Source organism: Odocoileus virginianus, chromosome 5 (assembly GCF_023699985.2).
Source record: "Odocoileus virginianus isolate 20LAN1187 ecotype Illinois chromosome 5, Ovbor_1.2, whole genome shotgun sequence".
Taxonomy (NCBI): Eukaryota; Metazoa; Chordata; class Mammalia; order Artiodactyla; family Cervidae; genus Odocoileus; species Odocoileus virginianus.
This window is the reverse complement of record NC_069678.1, coordinates 68,596,535-68,614,683: the sequence shown is the minus strand read 5'-3', so window position 1 is coordinate 68,614,683 and position 18,149 is coordinate 68,596,535. Positions and strand designations below refer to the sequence as shown.

The 18,149-nt window shown below is 38.8% G+C and overlaps 1 protein-coding gene across 2 annotated transcripts in view; it reads right to left on the bottom strand.

Annotated features, from left to right (window-relative positions):
• Positions 1 to 1,765: 1,765 nt before the first annotated feature.
• The window catches only part of OMA1 (OMA1 zinc metallopeptidase), a 59,582-nt gene continuing 43,198 nt past the window's right edge, over positions 1,766 to 18,149 (bottom strand). For both annotated transcript variants that reach the window (XM_020905275.2, XM_020905354.2), the window contains exon 9: positions 1,766 to 2,218. In XM_020905275.2, coding sequence (XP_020760934.2) covers positions 2,045 to 2,218 — 174 coding nt within the window. In that variant the 3' untranslated portion in view covers positions 1,766 to 2,044. The remainder of the gene's footprint in view (positions 2,219 to 18,149) is intronic.

Sequence of the window (18,149 nt, the reverse complement as noted above, 5' to 3'; positions counted from 1 at the left end):
TTTACTGTTGACCTGTTGGGGACCTTCTCCAGATGTCCTTACATGGCATGGAGTGACAGAACTCCAATCACTAAGGGCAGAAAGAACAACCAAATGGAGAATGGTTAATGCAAACCTCTGCCTTACAAGTCTTGTGGGCAGATGAGGAAATTCCCTCCAAGCAATACATAGAAAGCCTCGAAAAACATAAATACACTCTGGACTTGTCTTCTTAACAACTAGGTCAATACTTTGTCAAAGACAATGTAATTGCATCCAGACACATCCCCAGTGAGAAGTAACAGTTTCACAGGCAGGGCGAGAGGTTTCACTGCTGTCCTGCCTCATTCCAGGTTTTTCACATGAAGCCTGATAGACACGTCTGAGAGGAAGACCTGGAAAACAGCCTTATAGGTGACACAGTGATCCTTGATTTTAAACTTAGACGGTTTTTCACCTATATCAAAGTCATACACGAGGAAGCTGACGAACAACCGAGAAGAGTTTGTTCCTTTTGATAGTTTTAGAAAGCTGAGGGTGTGGAAGTGGACATACTAGTCAGGAAGGTCTAGCTTTGCTCCTTCTAGGTGAGAGACACTGAGTGTATCACTGAACCTCTGCAAGCCTGTTTCTCATCATACACTGAAAATACAGGCATGCCTCATTTCACTGCGCTTCACTTTATTGCACTTTGCAGGTATCATGTCTTTTACAAATTGAAGGTTTGTGGCAAGACTGTGTCACATTGTCCCAACAGCATTATTTTTTAATTAAGGTGTGTATATTGTTTTTTACACATGATGCTATTGCACATGTAATAGACTACAGTACAGTATAAACATAAGCTTTATATGCACTGGGAAGCCAAAAAATTGCAACTCATTTGACTGTGATATTCACTTTCTTGTGGTGGTCTGGAACCGGTCCTGTAGTATCTCTGGAGTATGCCTGTAACAAGACCTAGTTCACAGGGTTGTGTGATGAATGGGGACAGGTAAAAGGCAGATTTCCCCTTTAATTTTTTGTTAAACTACTTATTTGATTTAATGTGTTATAAGAAACATATCCTTCTTAATATAACTTCAACATCACTAGACTTCACCAGTTTGGGAGTACAAATAATACAAAAATAATAATACATTTTTAAAACCTGTTTCTACATGTAGCAAATACAGTAATTTCTGGGTATCACTAGGGATGTGTCTTGTTCTTCGTTCATCTTCATCCAGATCTTTTTCGATGTCTGCTACCGAGAAAGATCAACTTGGGGACTACAGCTCGCCCATGCCTGCGTCTCCTGATACCTCACTGAGAACAGGTTGGCTGTGTTCTCTGAGAACCCCCGAGGTACTGAGACTACAATACCATCAACGAGTCCAGATGACACAACTTCTGCTGCGGCTTCAGTGCACCAGAAGCATACCATGTCTGCAGAGGGTCCTTCTCATTTTCTCACTTGACCACTTGGACCACAAACAGCACTGCTTGTGTCTGCCTACGGAAAGAGCTTCTTCAGCTTCTTCTTAATCACTCATGGCCACAGATGAGGATCAGGAAACTCTCTAGTCAAAGGTGCCCTATTCCACACAATTGCAGTCCTAATGCAAACCAATTTCTGTATATTTCAGACTATCAGTTTCCTAGTTCATTGATAACCACCCAAACTCTTAAATTCAGTTTGGGCTCAGCTGGAACCCTCTAGATGATAACAATTACTTCACGTTCTGATATTCTGATTTTTCATCCTCTAGACGTTTTCCCCCCAAATCAAAAGTATAAGACAGAGTAAAATATGTAATATAAATTTATTCTGTGGCATTTTCCTCATTGATGGTATTTTTAAATTGATTAAATACATCAATATTTCATGAAAAATAAATACCTAGTATAGGAATTTAGATAATACCTGTAATATACATGATTTGACCCTGAGTATCCATTTTCTTCCTTTCAAACATCATTTTTAAAAAATAACATGAAAATGATAAGGACTGCTGCATTCTTCATGTATCCTGTGTCTCATAAATTTTAATTCAGCTGCCAGTTCTTTTGTCCACTATACATGTTAATGGTATTGCTTCTGGTTTTGGATGGGAAGAGTATCCATTTTCTGTTTAACCGTGATATTTAGGTCTTCTTTCTCTGCTTCAAGAAAATTCTTCATGCTGAGTTTGAATAGTAATCGAGGGTCTGGTCCAGAAAGTGGTGGGCAATTACAGGTCTCTCTAATTTTGAGAGCCTATAAAGAAAGAATACAATACAAAATATATATACACATAAAAATTTATTAAAACAGTGAAAAATAAGAATACATTCTGTATTTCTGCAATAAAGGGATCTTAAATACAACATGCAAAAGTGAATATATGTAAATTCATAGTAAATAGTCATATTTACATGATTTATTCAAAAAGAAGGTATTTGCAAAGAACAGCTATATCTGCAATGACTGCCCACTGTCCTGTTGGTGATAAACAAGGCTTCTTGAAGGTATCTCTACGATTTGTCAAAGTCGAGCCAATCCTGAGAATAATATTCGGATCAAAAAGATCTTAAGACTCAGATTTTTTTCAAGAGGAAAAAAGAAAAAAACAAAAATAGATGTGAACACAATGAAAGAAGATATACATAAGTGGGACAGTCTGGGGTGGAAATGATGCTAATAACCTAGACAAGTAAGCAAATCAAAATCATGACAACTTTTAACTCCAGGGAAAATAAAATGCTGCAGGGAAAAGAAAAGTAAACATAGGATACCACATGGCTCAGCTGTGATTAGTGTTTACAGGGTTTAAAAAACCTATCTTTATCTAACCAAAAGGGGGAGAGCTGTATTCATGCCTGTGTATGCACAGTCAAGGGGAGCTTAATTCTCATCCTCCATGGGGAGAAACGAACATCTAATACCCAACACCGAAAAGTTAGGAAGTAGCCATATAAGCATGTTTCAGTGGTACTGAAAGAACCACTTTATAGAGTTGTAGTTACCCTTGAAACTGGAAGCAGGATAGGGAGACTGCTGCTTCACATACTAGCCTCAGAGAGCTATGGGCTTCTTTAAAGTGGGTACATGGATGACCTTAAAACATGAAAACTAAAATAGAAATTTTTTAAGAGAAGAAAGTCTTGATTCTTAGGGATTTTGAAAGAAACACATCTGAGGGGAAAAATTAGTTCAGTCTTTTACCGCTTCTAAATTTTGGATAATGATGCACATTAAGGGAAGAGAAGCAGGGAAGGGGATTTGAGAATTCCCTTAGAAGAATCCCTTAGAAGCAACAACCCCTTAGAGGAAACGGACTAGGCCTCATAGTCAATGAAAGAGTTCAAAATGCAGTACTTGGGTGCAATCTCAAAAATGACAGAATGGTCTCTGTTCATTTCCAAGGCAAACCATTCAATATCACAGTAATCCAAGTCTATGCCACGACCAGTAATGCTGAAGAAGCTGAAGTTGAACAGTTCAATGAAGACCTAACAGACCTAGAAATAACACCCCAAAAATATGTCCTTTTCATTATAGGGGACTGGAATAAGAAACTAGGAAGTCAAGAAACACCTGGAGTAACAGGCAGATTTGGCCTTGGCGTACAGAATGAAGCAGGGCAAAGGCTAACAGAGTTTTGCCAAGAGAGCGCACTGGTCATAGCAAACACTCTCTTCCAACAACACAAGAGAAGACTCTACACATGAACATTACAAGGTAGTCAATAATGAAATCAGATTGATTATATTCTTTGCAGCCAAAGATGGAGAAGCTCTCTACAGTCAGCAAAAACAAGACTGGGAGCTGACTGTGCCTCAGAACTCCTTATTGCAAAATTCAGACTTAAATTGAAGAAAGTAGGGAAAACCACTGGACCATGCAGGTATGACCTAAATCAAATCACTTCCGATTATACAGTGGAAGTGACAAACAGATTTAAGGGATTAGATCTGATAGACAGAGTGCCTGAAGAACTACGGACAGATGTTCATGACATTGTACAGGAGGCAGTGATCAAGATCATTCCCAAGAAAAAGAAATGCAAAAAGGCAAAATGGTTGTCTAAGGAGGCCTTACAAATAGCTGAGAAAAGGAGAGAAGCTAAAGGCAAAGGAGAAAAGGAAAGATATACCCATTTGAATGCAGAGTTCTGAACAACAGCAAGGACAGATAAGAAAGTCTTCCTCACTGATCAATGCAAAGAAACAGAGGAAAACAATAGAATGGGAAAGACTAGAGATCTCTTCAAGAAAATAAGAGACAACAAGCGAACATTTCATACAAAGATGGGCACAATAAAGGACAGAAATGGTATGGACCTAACAGAAGCAGAAGATATTAACAAGAGGGGGCAAGAATACACAGAAGAACTATACAAAAAAGATCTTCATGACCCAGATAACTACGATGGTGTGATCACTTACCTAGAGCCATACATCCTGGAATGCGAAGTCAAATGGGCCTTAGGAAGCATCACTACGAACAAAACTAGTGGAGGTGATGGAATTCCACTTGCGCTATTTCAAATCCTAAAAGATGATGCTGTGAAAGTGCTACACTCAGTATGCCAGCAAATCTGGAAAACTCAGCAGTGGCCACAGGACTGGAAAAGGTCAGTTTTCATTCCAATCCCAAAGAAAGGCAATGCCAAAGAATGCTCAAAGTACTGCACAATTGCACTCATCTCACATGCTAGTAAAGTAAAGCTCAAAATTCTCCAAGTCAGGCTACAATAGTACGTGCACTGTGAACTTCCAAATGTTCAAGCTGGATTTAGAAAAGGCAGAGGAAGCAGAGTTCAAGTTGCCAACATCTGTTGGATCATAGAAAAAGCAAGACAGTTCCAGAAAACCTTCTACTTCTGTTTTATTGACTGCAACAAAGCCTTTGACTGTGTGGGTCACAATAAAGTGAAAAATTCTGAAAAGAGATGGGAATACCAGACCACCTTACCTATCTCCTGAGAAATCTGTATGCAGGTCAAGAAGCAACAGTTAGAACTCAATATGGAACAACACACTGGTTCTAAATCGGGAAAGGAGTTCCTCAAGGCTATATATTGTCACCCTGCTTATTTAACTTATATGCAGAGTACATCAAGCGAAATGCTGGCCTGGATGAAGCATAAGCTGGAATCAAGATTGCTGGGAGAAATATCAATTACCTCAGATATGCAATGACGCCATTCTTATGGCAGAAAGTGAACAAGAACTAAAGAGCCTCTTGATGAAAGTGAAAGAAGAGTGAAAAAGCTGGCTTAAAACTCATCATTCAGAAAACTAAGATCATGGCATCCAGTCCCATCACTTTATGATGGCAAATAGATGGGGAAACAATGGAAACAGTGACAGACTTTATTTTGGGGGGCTCCAAAATCACTGCAGATGGTGACGGCAGCCATGAAATTAAAAGATGCATGCTCCTTGGAAGAAAAGTTATGACCAACCTAGACAGCATATTAAAAAGCAGAGATATCACTTTGCCCACAAAGGTAAGTCTGGTCAAGGCTATGGTTTTTCCAGTCATGTATGGATGTAAGAGTAGACTATAAAAAAAAAGCTGAGTGCCGAAGAATTGATGATTTTGAACTGTGGTGTTGAAGACTCTTGAGAGTCCTTTGGACTACAAGGAGATCCTAAAGGAAATCAGTCCTGAATGTTCATTGGAAGAACTGATGCCAAAGCTGAAACTCCAATACTTTGGCCACCTGATGCAAAGATCTGACTCACTGGAAAAAACTCTGACGCTGGGAAAGGTTGAAGGCAGGAGGAGAAGGGGACGACAGAAGATGAGATGGCTGGATGGCATCACTGACTCGATGGACATGAGTTTGAGTAAACTCCAGGAGTTGGTGATGGACAGGGAGACCTGGCGTTCTGCAGTCCATGGGGTGGCAAAGAGTCAGACACGACTGAGCGACTGAACGGAACATTTCACTAGGTCTCACTGATAAAATAATGACCAGAAGGGGTGGAGGGAAGACCTAAAGGACAGGACCTGAGGGAAGAAGTAATTCGGGTATCCAGAAGAAGATAATTCCAAAATGCGGCAGTGAGAGACAGAACCTGAGATGAGGAAGCCAGGCCAGCTGCAGCAGAGAGGGTATGTGGTAGGCGCAGAGCGTGTGGGATCTCACGGGTCAGGGAAGGGATCTCGGTCTTACTCTGAGTGTGCCTGCTTCTGACATCTGTGGGGTCCATGCCAAGAATGCAAACGGAGGCTCAGACACCATATATTTAAATATCTAAAATGACTACATAAAAAATGTTCTGTTCTACTTTAAGGAAAAGACAATCAAAATGACGCCGATGGCCAAACACAAAACTAGCATCCTTGAATTTCACCGTAAGGCTGCACGGAGCCTACCCTGGCTGCTGCCACTGGCCGGCTGTCCACTTCCTTCTCCCATCACCGCCCACCTGGCACGAGGGACCTTGTGTGCGCGTGTCCAAGGGAAGAGGTGCACGCAGGCCCCGGAAACAGGCTCCAAAGGATCTGGGTGAGGAATTCCATTATCCCAAATACCAGATTGCCTGTGATGACAGCACAGGTTCTTAAAAGGGACTATTCCCTTAGGTCTCACAGGAGAGGAGGGCTTGCAACCAGAGGCAAGTCAGAAAAGGGTCTTTTTAAATGGCTGAGGCCAGGGCAAGGGCTTGGGTCTAGGACTCTGACTCTGAATGAGGCTGTGAGTTACCAAAATAAAGAGTAAAAAGCACTGAAGTGAAATTCTTTGGTGACAGAGGTCTTGTCTGAATTTTCTTTGTATCCCACAATACGGCAATGTAATATGTACTCAGTGTTAAGTAAATGTTTGTTAAACTGAACTGAAAAAAGAAAAACAACGTTTCCCAGCTACAGCACTAAAGTAAACAGAAATTCAGACCCTCAGTCAAATGGTGACCTACTGTCCAAACAAGGATACCTTTGAGAGTGAAGGGAAATGCTATTAAAGTAAGATTTACACCAAGACATCAGGCACAAGCTGAGGCTGTCCTGGCAAAACTGGGGCATACTACACTTGCTTTAACTGCTTCACAACCAGGCTGATGCTCTTTCCCAAGTGAGAAGCCATTCTGTCACGGCTGCTACATCGCACGCCCGAGGCCTTCCCGGGTGTCAGTAAAGGCCCAAGTGTGGGGGTCAGCAGGTAACAGGCGGTACAGCTGAGTTTAACAACGAGAGATGTGAAAAAGCAAACAAAGAGAAGAGAATGCCATCTCCAGTAGTCTTCTATATTCAGTAAAAGCTCTTCTCTTTCCCTTAACCTAGTCAATACTTTTCCTTCAACAGAAACTTAGAACACACTACTGAGTAAAGTGCTAGGTACACCCGAATCAGAACAGTCAGGATCCCTGCCCTCAAGCAATTCACTTTGCATTTCCCCACTACTGGGCTTGTGAACAGTTTCCATAGTTTTGTTTTATGTGGCTTTTATAAGTTACCCTGCTATGAACATCTTTGTTTAAAAAAAAAAAATGCTATTTTCTAACCTCTAGTTGGGAAGGAAAATTCCCCCAAATAAAATGATCTGATCAAAAGCATAAGAACAGAGTGTAATTTTTGTGATATAGGACCAGATTGCTTTCACCGGGAAGGGTTTATCACCTTATAATGTCATCAGCATACAATCATATCTGACCTAATCCATGTAAGACTGCATGATTTCTATCTAGGTAACCACATAATTTCAAACCTCAGAATTCTTAGAAATCATGCATTAAATTTTACAGAGAAGAAAACTGAACCCTAGAGAGGTTAAGTGACTGGCAGGAAACAAAACACTGCCTAGTAGTTGTTTATTTACTTTTAATTGCCAAAACTTGGAAGCAACCAGGATGTCCTTTGGCAGGTGAATACATAAATTATCTGTGTTACAAGCAGACAACAGATTATTATTCAGCACTAATAAGAAAAATTTTCAAGCCATAAAAAGCCATGGAGAAATGTTAAATGTGTGTTTTTAAGAGGAAAAAAAAAAGCCAATCTGTAAAGGCTACATAGTGTGTGATTCCAGTTACATACATGACATTCGGAAAAATGTAAAACTATGGAGACACTAAAAAGATCCTTGTTTGTTATGGGGTAGAAGGGAGACAAGGATGAAAAGACAGAGCAAAGAGTATTTTTAGGGTAATGAAACCTATACTAGGTAGTACTGTAACGATAAATACATGCCATTATACATTTGTCAAAACACCACCAAATGTACAACCAAGAGTGAACCCTAATGTAAACTATGGACTTGGGCCATAATAATGGTGGCAATATAGGTTCATCTATTGTAACAAATGTACCACTATGGTGCAGGATTTTGATAGACGGGGAGGATGTGGCCACATGGAAGCAAGAGGTAGATGGGAAATTGTACCTTCCATTCAATTTCGCTATGAACCTAAGATTTGTCTTAAAAACAAATCTATCTTTTTCAAAAGCTGGCATGGAAGTAATCCCAGGTGGCACCAGTGGTAAAGAACCCGTCTGCCAATGCAGGCGACGTAAGAGATGAGGTTCAATTCCTGGACTGGGAAGATCTCCTGGACAAGGGCGTGGCAACCCACTCCAGTATTCTTGCCTGGAGAATCTCATGGACAGAGGAGCCTGGCGGGCTACAGTCTCCGGGGCCTCAAAGAGTCAGTTGTGACTGAAGCCACTTAGCATAGCACAGCATATGGAAAAGCAAAAAGGTTTAGAAAAAAGGAATTAGAACCCTCTTTTGTTGTTGTTTTTTTACTTCTGCATAACACGTACTAAAGTGGTTTCTTTTTCTTTTTTTTGCACATTGTTTCTTGAGTAATCTTTTACTGAATAAAATGTACTTTGGCAACATCTGAGCTACATTTCCTTAACTGCTAGAAAAACTATATATACTTCATAAAGGCTTATATTAGTATTTCTTCACACATCAACTGTTTTACTCCTCTACCTATCAAGCAGAATCCTGTTACAGACCACATATATTTTCATCAAGTCTTCATCTGTTTTGCATAGTAAGATTTTTATCACATATGTTGGTGAAACATTCTTTTTTTCACTTTCCTTTCCACATTTATTTTATTATGCTTTGTGGTATCAACATCTTTTATTTTTTATAAATTCAAATCTATCTTATTAAATATGCCTTCCTCTCTTTTAACGTAAGCAGTGTGTTCCTACTATATAACTAGAATATGCTTTTTCCCTTACTTTGTTTTCTGTATTTAACTCCATGCACTGCACATAATAGTACTTAATAAATGCATACTGAATTTTAAACAAACATTTACAGAACACAAGCTATGAATAAATCATTATGATAAATGTCATAGGAAAAACATTCTTAAGAGTTTTTACAGCCTAAGAGAAAGCAGGAATGCATTCACATAACAAGAATATATAGTTCAAAGAATCCCATGGAAGACCTAGCATTAAATATGGGATTAGCTAGCCTAAAGATTCCCACTAGGAGTGAAAGAAACTAACATTTACCATTCATTTTCTATGTGACTTGCACTGTGCCAGGTGTTTTATCTAAATTGGTGTTATGATATGAACTACTTTGAAATCCTGGGCTCAGTGTTAAATACTTACTATTAAAGTATCTTAGAATGGAGGGAGGGATGGAGAAAGTTTCCTTTTCTTAGGCCAAGAGGGAAGGAGGCGTGATCTCCACACAAATACATAAAACATTCATTAAACATCCAGGAGAGACTGCTATCTCAGTTTCCTTCTTTGGGGGATCTTCCTGACCCAGGGATCAAACCCACATCTCTTTATGTCTCTTGTATTGGCAGCCAGGCTCTTTACTACTAGCGCCCACACGTGGCTCAGATGACAAAGAATCCACCTGCAATGCAGGAGACCCAGGTTTGGTCCCTGGGTTGAGAAGATCCTCTGGAGAAGGGAATGGCTACCCACTGCAGTATTCTTGCCTGGAGAACCCCATGGACAGAGGAGCCTGGGGGACTAGAGCCCACAGGGTCGCAAAGAATTGGACACGATGAAGCAACTGAGCACGCACGCCCGCAAGAAGAAAATAAACATTCATTTCCAAGCATTTAGTTTCTAATGTCCATTAAATCTTACTTTTTGTACTGTTCAACTCAATTCTCTGTTAAGTCCTTTATGTGATCTTTGGTTTTCTAAGAAGAGCAGGGTGCAAGCTATAATCACAATCCTATATATTGCTAAATAGCAAGCTAACCTATATATTATCTAATTCTGAAGCATCAGTGGATTTGGAAAGTTCCCTTCTGCTACTGAGTACTTCACTTACACTTTGTTGTATGTCTTTCATTTATTAAGGGATCTTTCATCATAAAAGGGGTTTCCCAAGTAGAGAAGTGGTAGAGAATCAGTCTGTCAAAGCAGGACACGTGAATTCGATCCCTGGGTCAGGAAGATCCCATGCAGTAGGAAATGGCAACCCACTCCAGTATTCTTGCCTGGAAAATTCCCTGGACAGAGGAGCCTGGTAGGCTACAGTCTATGGAGTCAGAAAGAGCCAGACATGCCTGAGTGACTGAGCACACACCATCTTAAAAGCAAGAAAAGTTGGTTTGGCTAGATAACATAGCAAAATGTATTCGTTCCATTGGTTTTTGTTTGGTTGGTTTTGTTCCATTCCCCTTTAAACTCTTACACTTCTCCAAACTCTGAAAAATAAGATCCAAAGTCTCTTTAAGTGTTTTTAAAATTTCTCTTTATACCACGGCATCTTGTAAAAGCCAATCTTTGCGATGAAGGGCAAACATTTGATAAATGCATGTATCTAGGTATGTTCATGTTTCTCCTGCATGATGCTCTGGGATTCTTCTAAAAACTCATCCTGAGAAATGTTATCTAAATTAAAAATGTGACGTAGAAACAAGTCAAAGAAAGGTCTTTTGTCTTGTCAAAAGACAAAACAAATGACCCTTATCACTGTTACATGCAGCTTGGATTTCCTTGTGTCTTCAATACGCTTCCATTTGTTTAAACACTTTTTTTAGCTTCGGATGTTTTAATTTGGTTGTGCCATGTATGTTGCTCTATCTCTGAGCATCAATAAGTCTTTGCTCTAGAGCATCAATTCTGCTCTTTGCAATAGCTACTCTGTAATAATCACAAGTGAAGTAACTTTTTGAAGTGGGTGTGTCTTACATTTGTAAAGTCATTCTTCTTCCTGTCACTTTCAATGTAGCTAAATCAGCCTTATCATGCAGCTTTAGGCCTCTGCATATACTCAGTAGCTAAGTTGTGTCCAACTCTTTTGTGACCCCATGGACTGTAGCACTCCAGACTCCTCAACCATGGACTCCCCAGGCAAGAATACCGGAGTGGGTTGCCATTTCCTTCTCTAGGGGATCTTCCTGCCCCAGGGATCAAACCCAAGTCTCCTGCATTGGCAGGCAGATTATTTACCACTTGAGCCACAAAGGAAGCATCTCTGATGAAGTGAATTTTTAAAATTAGCCTGAGATTTGAGATTTGGTTTTGTTTTTTTAGTTTTTCTATTATTTAAAGCTTATTTGAGGAAAATGGGCATTTGGGGGGCTTTGGTTTTTGTTGTTAATGCTGGATTTAGTTGAGATGAAGATCTTTGTGGTATTATTAGTTGAGGGCTCTCAGACACTACCTATTTATTAAATATCAATACAATTATCTGTGACCAACCTTCCTTTCAACTCTTATGCACTCATCATCATTGTGATTTTTTTTAAAAAACCTCGCTTACCTACGTCTTAAATCTACTCTTAACTAGGAGAAAAATGTGCCTGCAGCATCTTCTGTTCCAGTAGAGCTGACTTGGCTGGTCTGAGTTCCTTCTTCACTGTTCTACATAGATAGATTCCTCCCAAAGACACATGGGGCTTACCTGCTGGCTCAGACAGTAAAGAATCTGCCTGCAATGCAGGGGTCCTGGGTTTGATCCCTAAGTTGGGAATATACCATGGAGAAGGGAATGGCTACCCACTCTTGTATTCTTGCCTGGAGAATTCCATGGACAGAGGAGCCTGATGGGCTACAGTCCATAAAGTCGCAAAGAGTTGGACATGACTGAAGCAACTAACACTTTCACTTTCTGAAGACACAATCAGCTTAGCCTTTTGAGAGAGAGGAGAATATTTCTTCAATTAAAGACACTTCTCAGGTTGCTGAAGAACTGGATCTTTGGCAGAGTGCCATATCACCACCTCACAATCACTTGCTGGCTATGAGGGGGAAAACCACATTCCCAAAGGAGGGGTTATGCTATCACCCCCCAAACCCTCTGATCAAATGTGACATCACTGAACTTGGAGCAGCCAGATTAAGAGACTCCTGATGTGAAGCCATATGAAATATAACTGCACCACCTACAAAATATTCTTGCCAAAAGTTAACTTCCACTTACAAGCATACAGAGAAAGAAGCTGGTCAAGGCCACAAAGAAGCAATCAGATAAATCTAGAATGTGGGTCTAGATTTATTCAACACATCAATAACATGTTTAAAAACAAACAAAGGGCAGGGAGACTGTTCTAAAATCAGAGACTTAAGGGACAAAGCAGGGAGATGCTATACGGATTTGCTGGATGATGATTTGAATAAACTAATTATAGAACTATATTTTGGGACCATGTTTGAGTATACAAAGGATATTTAACTTTATTAAGGGGAAATTACTTAATCTTCTTAGCTATGATGATGATATGATTACAGAAGAAAACACTACTGCTTTCTAAAATGTATATTGAAGTATTAGGAGGGAAAGCCCTCATGTATAAGTTTAGCATTAAAATACTTCAGGGGAAAGAAATAAGAGAAGAGGCAAATGAAGCAAATGTATGAAAAGTTAATACTACTGAATGTGAGTGAAAATGGGGGTTCACTAAATTATTCAAATTATTCTTTATCTTCATATATGTTTTAACATTTTTACCATCAAAATAAAACTAAAAATCTTTTCTTTAAAAAAAAAAAGCAACCTTTTTTTCTATCTTCACTTTTCTTTTGTCATTTTTACACTTCTATAACTTCAACCTTGATTTTACATCAATATCTTTTAATTCTAAATGGCTCATGGCTCATGAGAGGTTTAAGTGTCTTTCCTGAAAAATGAAATCAGATCCTTTACACTCTCTGAATTTCCAACTCTCTTCCTTAATTTCTGAAGGTAAGCATATACTTTTCAAAAGATCTGAAACTTTAGTATCAATAACCTCAGTGCAAAAACTCACTAAAAACAAATTTAACAGAAAATAATGAGAACAGTAGGTTACCACTTCAAGGAACAGAAAATACATCATAAAACACAATACAATGTGTGGCTACTTAAAAGTAACCAAAAATTTGTTTTTTATTAGTCTGACAGGATGATCTGATCTGGTGTCTACTTGAAAGGTTAACAGAACACTATAGGAAACAAAGACAGAGAAAAACTGAAAAAATTTGAAATGGGTAGTAAAAGATCATTTGGTGTCCTATCAAGTGCATCCTTGGGTATTATCTCTGTCTTTCGTGGCCTTAGAGCTATTTTACCACACTGTAAGTTGTAGAAAATTTAAAACACTGTAAATGATACTTGTCCACCGAAAAGGAAATGAACTATATCTGGTACTACATATCAAGTAAAACAGCAATTACTTACGCATAAAAAATAAACTAAGTTCAAAAAAGAAAAAGAAAAAAGAACAGATAAAAAATTAAAGCCAAAGAAGTCTCACGGTTAGGTTAAAAGCCTCCTTTGAAAACAGAAACCAAGACATTTCAAGGGGGAAAAAAAAAACACCTCCATTTTTTAAACATGTTTTTCTAAAAATATCATTACTTTTCTCCCCTTTCCTCCTAAAAGCAATTTTTTTCTAATAGCCCATTCATTTCAGCCTCAAGTAGATACACATCAAATGCACCATAATATTTTTTTAAGGTTTTAGACAATGGTACTGTCAGGCTTACTGGTTTTATATGATTCAGAGGCCAATTCAATTACAGTAGCTGCTATGATATTTGCCTTTTCCCCAACACTCTTCATGTCAGACAAAATGAAATTCTGTAAGGTGAACAATGTATGTTTGTGTACATTGGCCAACAACGACATTTCACTTCAATGTTAAACACGCTCATATTTTCTCCTTATGAGATGTATAATATTAATGATTTATGCATTTACTTTGTCCAATTATAAATATGTAAGAATGATTTATACATGAGTTAAAACCCCCAGCTTCCTGAAAGTTTAAAGAATTTGACATGAAATGAGATTAAAATGAATGCATTTATGGTCTGCCACTGAGTAATTCTCATACCTAAAAATTAAATGTAGTAAATTTGAAACTCTAGATTTAAAAAACAGTTTACAAATAAAGCTGACATTGAAAGTTCTAAGAGTATTAAAAAATAAATCCTATTTAAAATTATGATTATAATAACATAACCCCAGACAACTAGTAATTCCAAATTAAATGCTTTCCCTACATACTCTATTATTCTCTATCCCCTTCCCCATGCCAAGGAACGAACAATGACATAGAGTTGGTGAGAGAAGAAATATAAAAAATTTAGTATAAATGCTTTCAGTTGTAAAATAAATCCTTCAAGTAAATTTCAACCTCAGGTTATTATACAATTTTTCTTATTAACATCTATTCATATAGTATAATGATATTTAACAGAAAAAAATTAAATAAGGTATCTTTTTCAAGGACTATGTATGGTATATATAAATTTAAAATTTGAATATAATTTAAAAATTGTCATACTATTAAACATCAACAGGTTGATACAACATCTGTTCTTCAATTTTTCACCCAAGTTGTTATGGTAACGGAATATGTGGAATATGTGTTTCCTAAATTTAACTGATTATTTCAAGTAAATAAAATTATAACATACCGTATCATTAACTACAAATAATACCATTACTATAACCTTTTCTTTATCCTTTTTAAATACTAATGGATCACAGGACTATATTTAACTAGGCATTTACACATGCATTATCTCAGAATTCACATTTTTTAAAAAAGCAAGGATATTTTTTTCCAGTTTGGAGGCCTGATTTAGAAACAAAACAAAAAAAGGATCTGGCTTATTTTCTGAACAATATACTAAACTAAAGCACTCCAAAATTACATGATTGCACTGTTTTGTAGGAGCTGTAGATCACACTCTTCAAATACAACACAGATCCTGTTGCTCCTCTGGCCTCAGCTCAAACCACTCCACCGAGGCACTCTGCAGTCAGGTCCGGCTCTGTGCGACCCCACGGGCTGCAGCCCCCCCAGGCTCCTGAGTCCATGGGATTCTCCGGGCAAGAATACTGGAGGGCGCTGCCATGCCCTCCTCCAGGGGATCTTTCTGACCCAGGGGAGGACAACGAGTCCCCTACAACTCCTGCGCTGCAGGCAGATGCTGTATCACTGAGCCGCCAGGGAAGCCCCCACTGCTGCTCTGTCTCTGAGTAAAATCCAGCCCTTTTTTGTGTGGGGGCCTATAAACCTGCTCCCTCCACCTCCCGCTGCTTAACCCCAAGCGGCTACATTGGTTTCTTTGCTGGTCCTCAGATACAGCTGGCTCAGGTACTTACTATTCCCTCCGCCTGGACGGCTCCTCCCCCAGGAAGCTGCGTGGCTCACTCTTGCCCTTATTTCAAGTCTTCCTTCCCATACCTTCCTTCACAGGGACACCTTCTCTGACCCAACCCGATTTCCAACGGCTACTCCAGCAGCCATGACCACCTCTGCTCACACATTACCCCTCTGCTGGGAAATGAGCTGCCATCCTGGAATGCCCATGCTGAAGCTCTAATTCCCAGTGTGACGGTGCTCAGAGGTGGGGCCTCTGGGAGGCAATGTTTGGGTGAGGTCATGGGGGTATGACCCTGTGATGGAGCAGTGCCTTCTAAGCAGAGGAAGAGACACAAAAAGCAATCACTCTTTCTGTACCACGCGGCACACAGCGAGAAGATGGCTATATACAAGACTCGAAGAGAGGCCTCACCAGAAACTGAACCGGCCAGAACCTTATTACTGAACTTCCAGAAAAGTGTATTTCTGCTGCTTAAGGCAGAACCCTGATCTTGTACTTTTAGCCTTCAAATCTGTGAAGAAATTAATTTCTGTTGCTTAAGCTACCAAGTCTATGGATTTTGTTATGGCAGCCCAAGATAATACACAATTCCTCCTTCTTTATTTCCCTCCCTTACACTTAGTACTGACTAACATGCAATATATTGGTGATTTATTCTGTATATTACTGATTTATTCTATTCACTGTCTCTCACCCTTTACTGCCAAATAAACTTCCTGAGGGCAGGGGGTTTTGTCTATTTTGTTCACAACATCTACAATACCCACAATCTAGCACGTAAGAGGTAATCAATAAATACTTGTTGAAAAAGACATCAAATATGGATTTAAAACACCTTAAACGTTAATATGCTATGGTAAGACAATACACTTCTGTAATGATCTACAGGAAAACAATTTTTTAAAATATACAATCTTTAATAACTTAAATTTTAAAACATCAAAGTTACTAAGATTTGTATTCTCAGAGGACCAAAGAACCTCATTTTCCGGACTTTCTTGGTCTTTTCTCTTCCTACGAACCTAATCTACTACAGGCTCCTCCTCCTACCAATTAAACATGGACTCTACCTAATACTGCCAAGTGTCCAAGAGCATTTCCTTTGCTTACTTCCTAAGTGAACTCACTCACTCTCACCACTTCAACTACCACCATTTCCTGGTGATTTTGAAATCCTCAACTCTGACGGAGACACCTCTGCACACTGGTGCAATATTCCCAACCACCCTTTAGATGTACATCACTGTCTGAAATGTCAAAGGACTGGAGCTTTAGGTGGAACCCAACACTGTCCTCACTTTAGTAGGAAAGAAACCTTAAAGAAAATCTAACCCAAAAAAGGTAGTCTCTAAGAAGACACAGACTCACATAATTCCATATATTGCCTGAGGAATCGTTTTCTTTCATTACAGAAATTAGACCTATGATAGTAGGGAATTCCAATCTCTGAATTATGGTTATGTATTCTAATTAACAATATACTGTTGTACTATCAGTTTCACTTCAACCACTGAATTACTCCCAATATTGTAGTAGAGTTTTATTACCTTCAAATTGAATTTAATCACTTGGGGGGAAAAAATACAAGAAATTATATGAGGTTTTTAAATTAAACTTCCGAACTAGAATAGTTTATTTTTAGAAGAAAAATATCTCTTAATTTTTTTCTTCGTCACTGGCTTCCAAGTAACATATCTGTTTCTCCAACCATTTTTTTGTCATACTCACTACTCAATTCATTATTATTTTAAAGACTTCTCTAAAGAATATTTACTACTCCTTTAAAGATCCTTAGTTATCTGATGATGAAACAAAAACCTGGAATTTAGGACAGGCTTCAGATAAAAGTTAGGTAGAACTCATTATCCAGTTTAAGCAAACCATGTATTTTTAGAATTTCATTAAGCAAAAATAAAAAGCAAAGGAAATTCTAAGAGAAAACCATATGGTTATTATGGATTTAGAGTTAGATTAAGTCACTCCCAGGGTAGAATGAGGTTCCTGGGTCTGGGGTGCCACTAAGACTCAGAGTCAGTGCTCTTCAATACAGATCAGTTACTTATGAAACTGTCCCATGCTGTTTTTTAAGGTGAATAACTACTACATATTATATCAAGTAAATTTCACTGCTCTTTCTTCCTCACGTATTTTTCCTTAAAGTTAAGAGTATAAATGAAATGTATTTAGGATAGGTCTCAATAACCTATGTCTGGCTGACCCAGTGCCTAAAAGGCATAAAGTAAGCTCAAAAAATCAACAAATCCAGTCACCATTCTTTTCAAAATACATCTAAAATCTGACCATTTCTCTCCCACTCTTCTGCCTCCATAATCTTACCAGGATTACTGCAAGAGCCTCTTAAATAGGCTTCCTGATTCCACCCTTGCTCCCCTATAGTCCACAAAAGAGACCCAGTGATCACTATAAAACACTTGAGCCAGATCAAGCCTCCTCTGCTCAAAGCCTTGCTTAGCTTCCCATATCACTTGAAATAAGAATCAAGACCTTACAGTGGTTTAGAAGACCCCTCACACCTCAACCATTCTCCCCTCCCTGACTCCATTCAGCCCCAGCATCTTGCTATTCCTTGAATATACCAAACAAGCACAATCTCACTTCCGGTCCTGGGTATTTGCTGCTTGCTCAGCCTAGA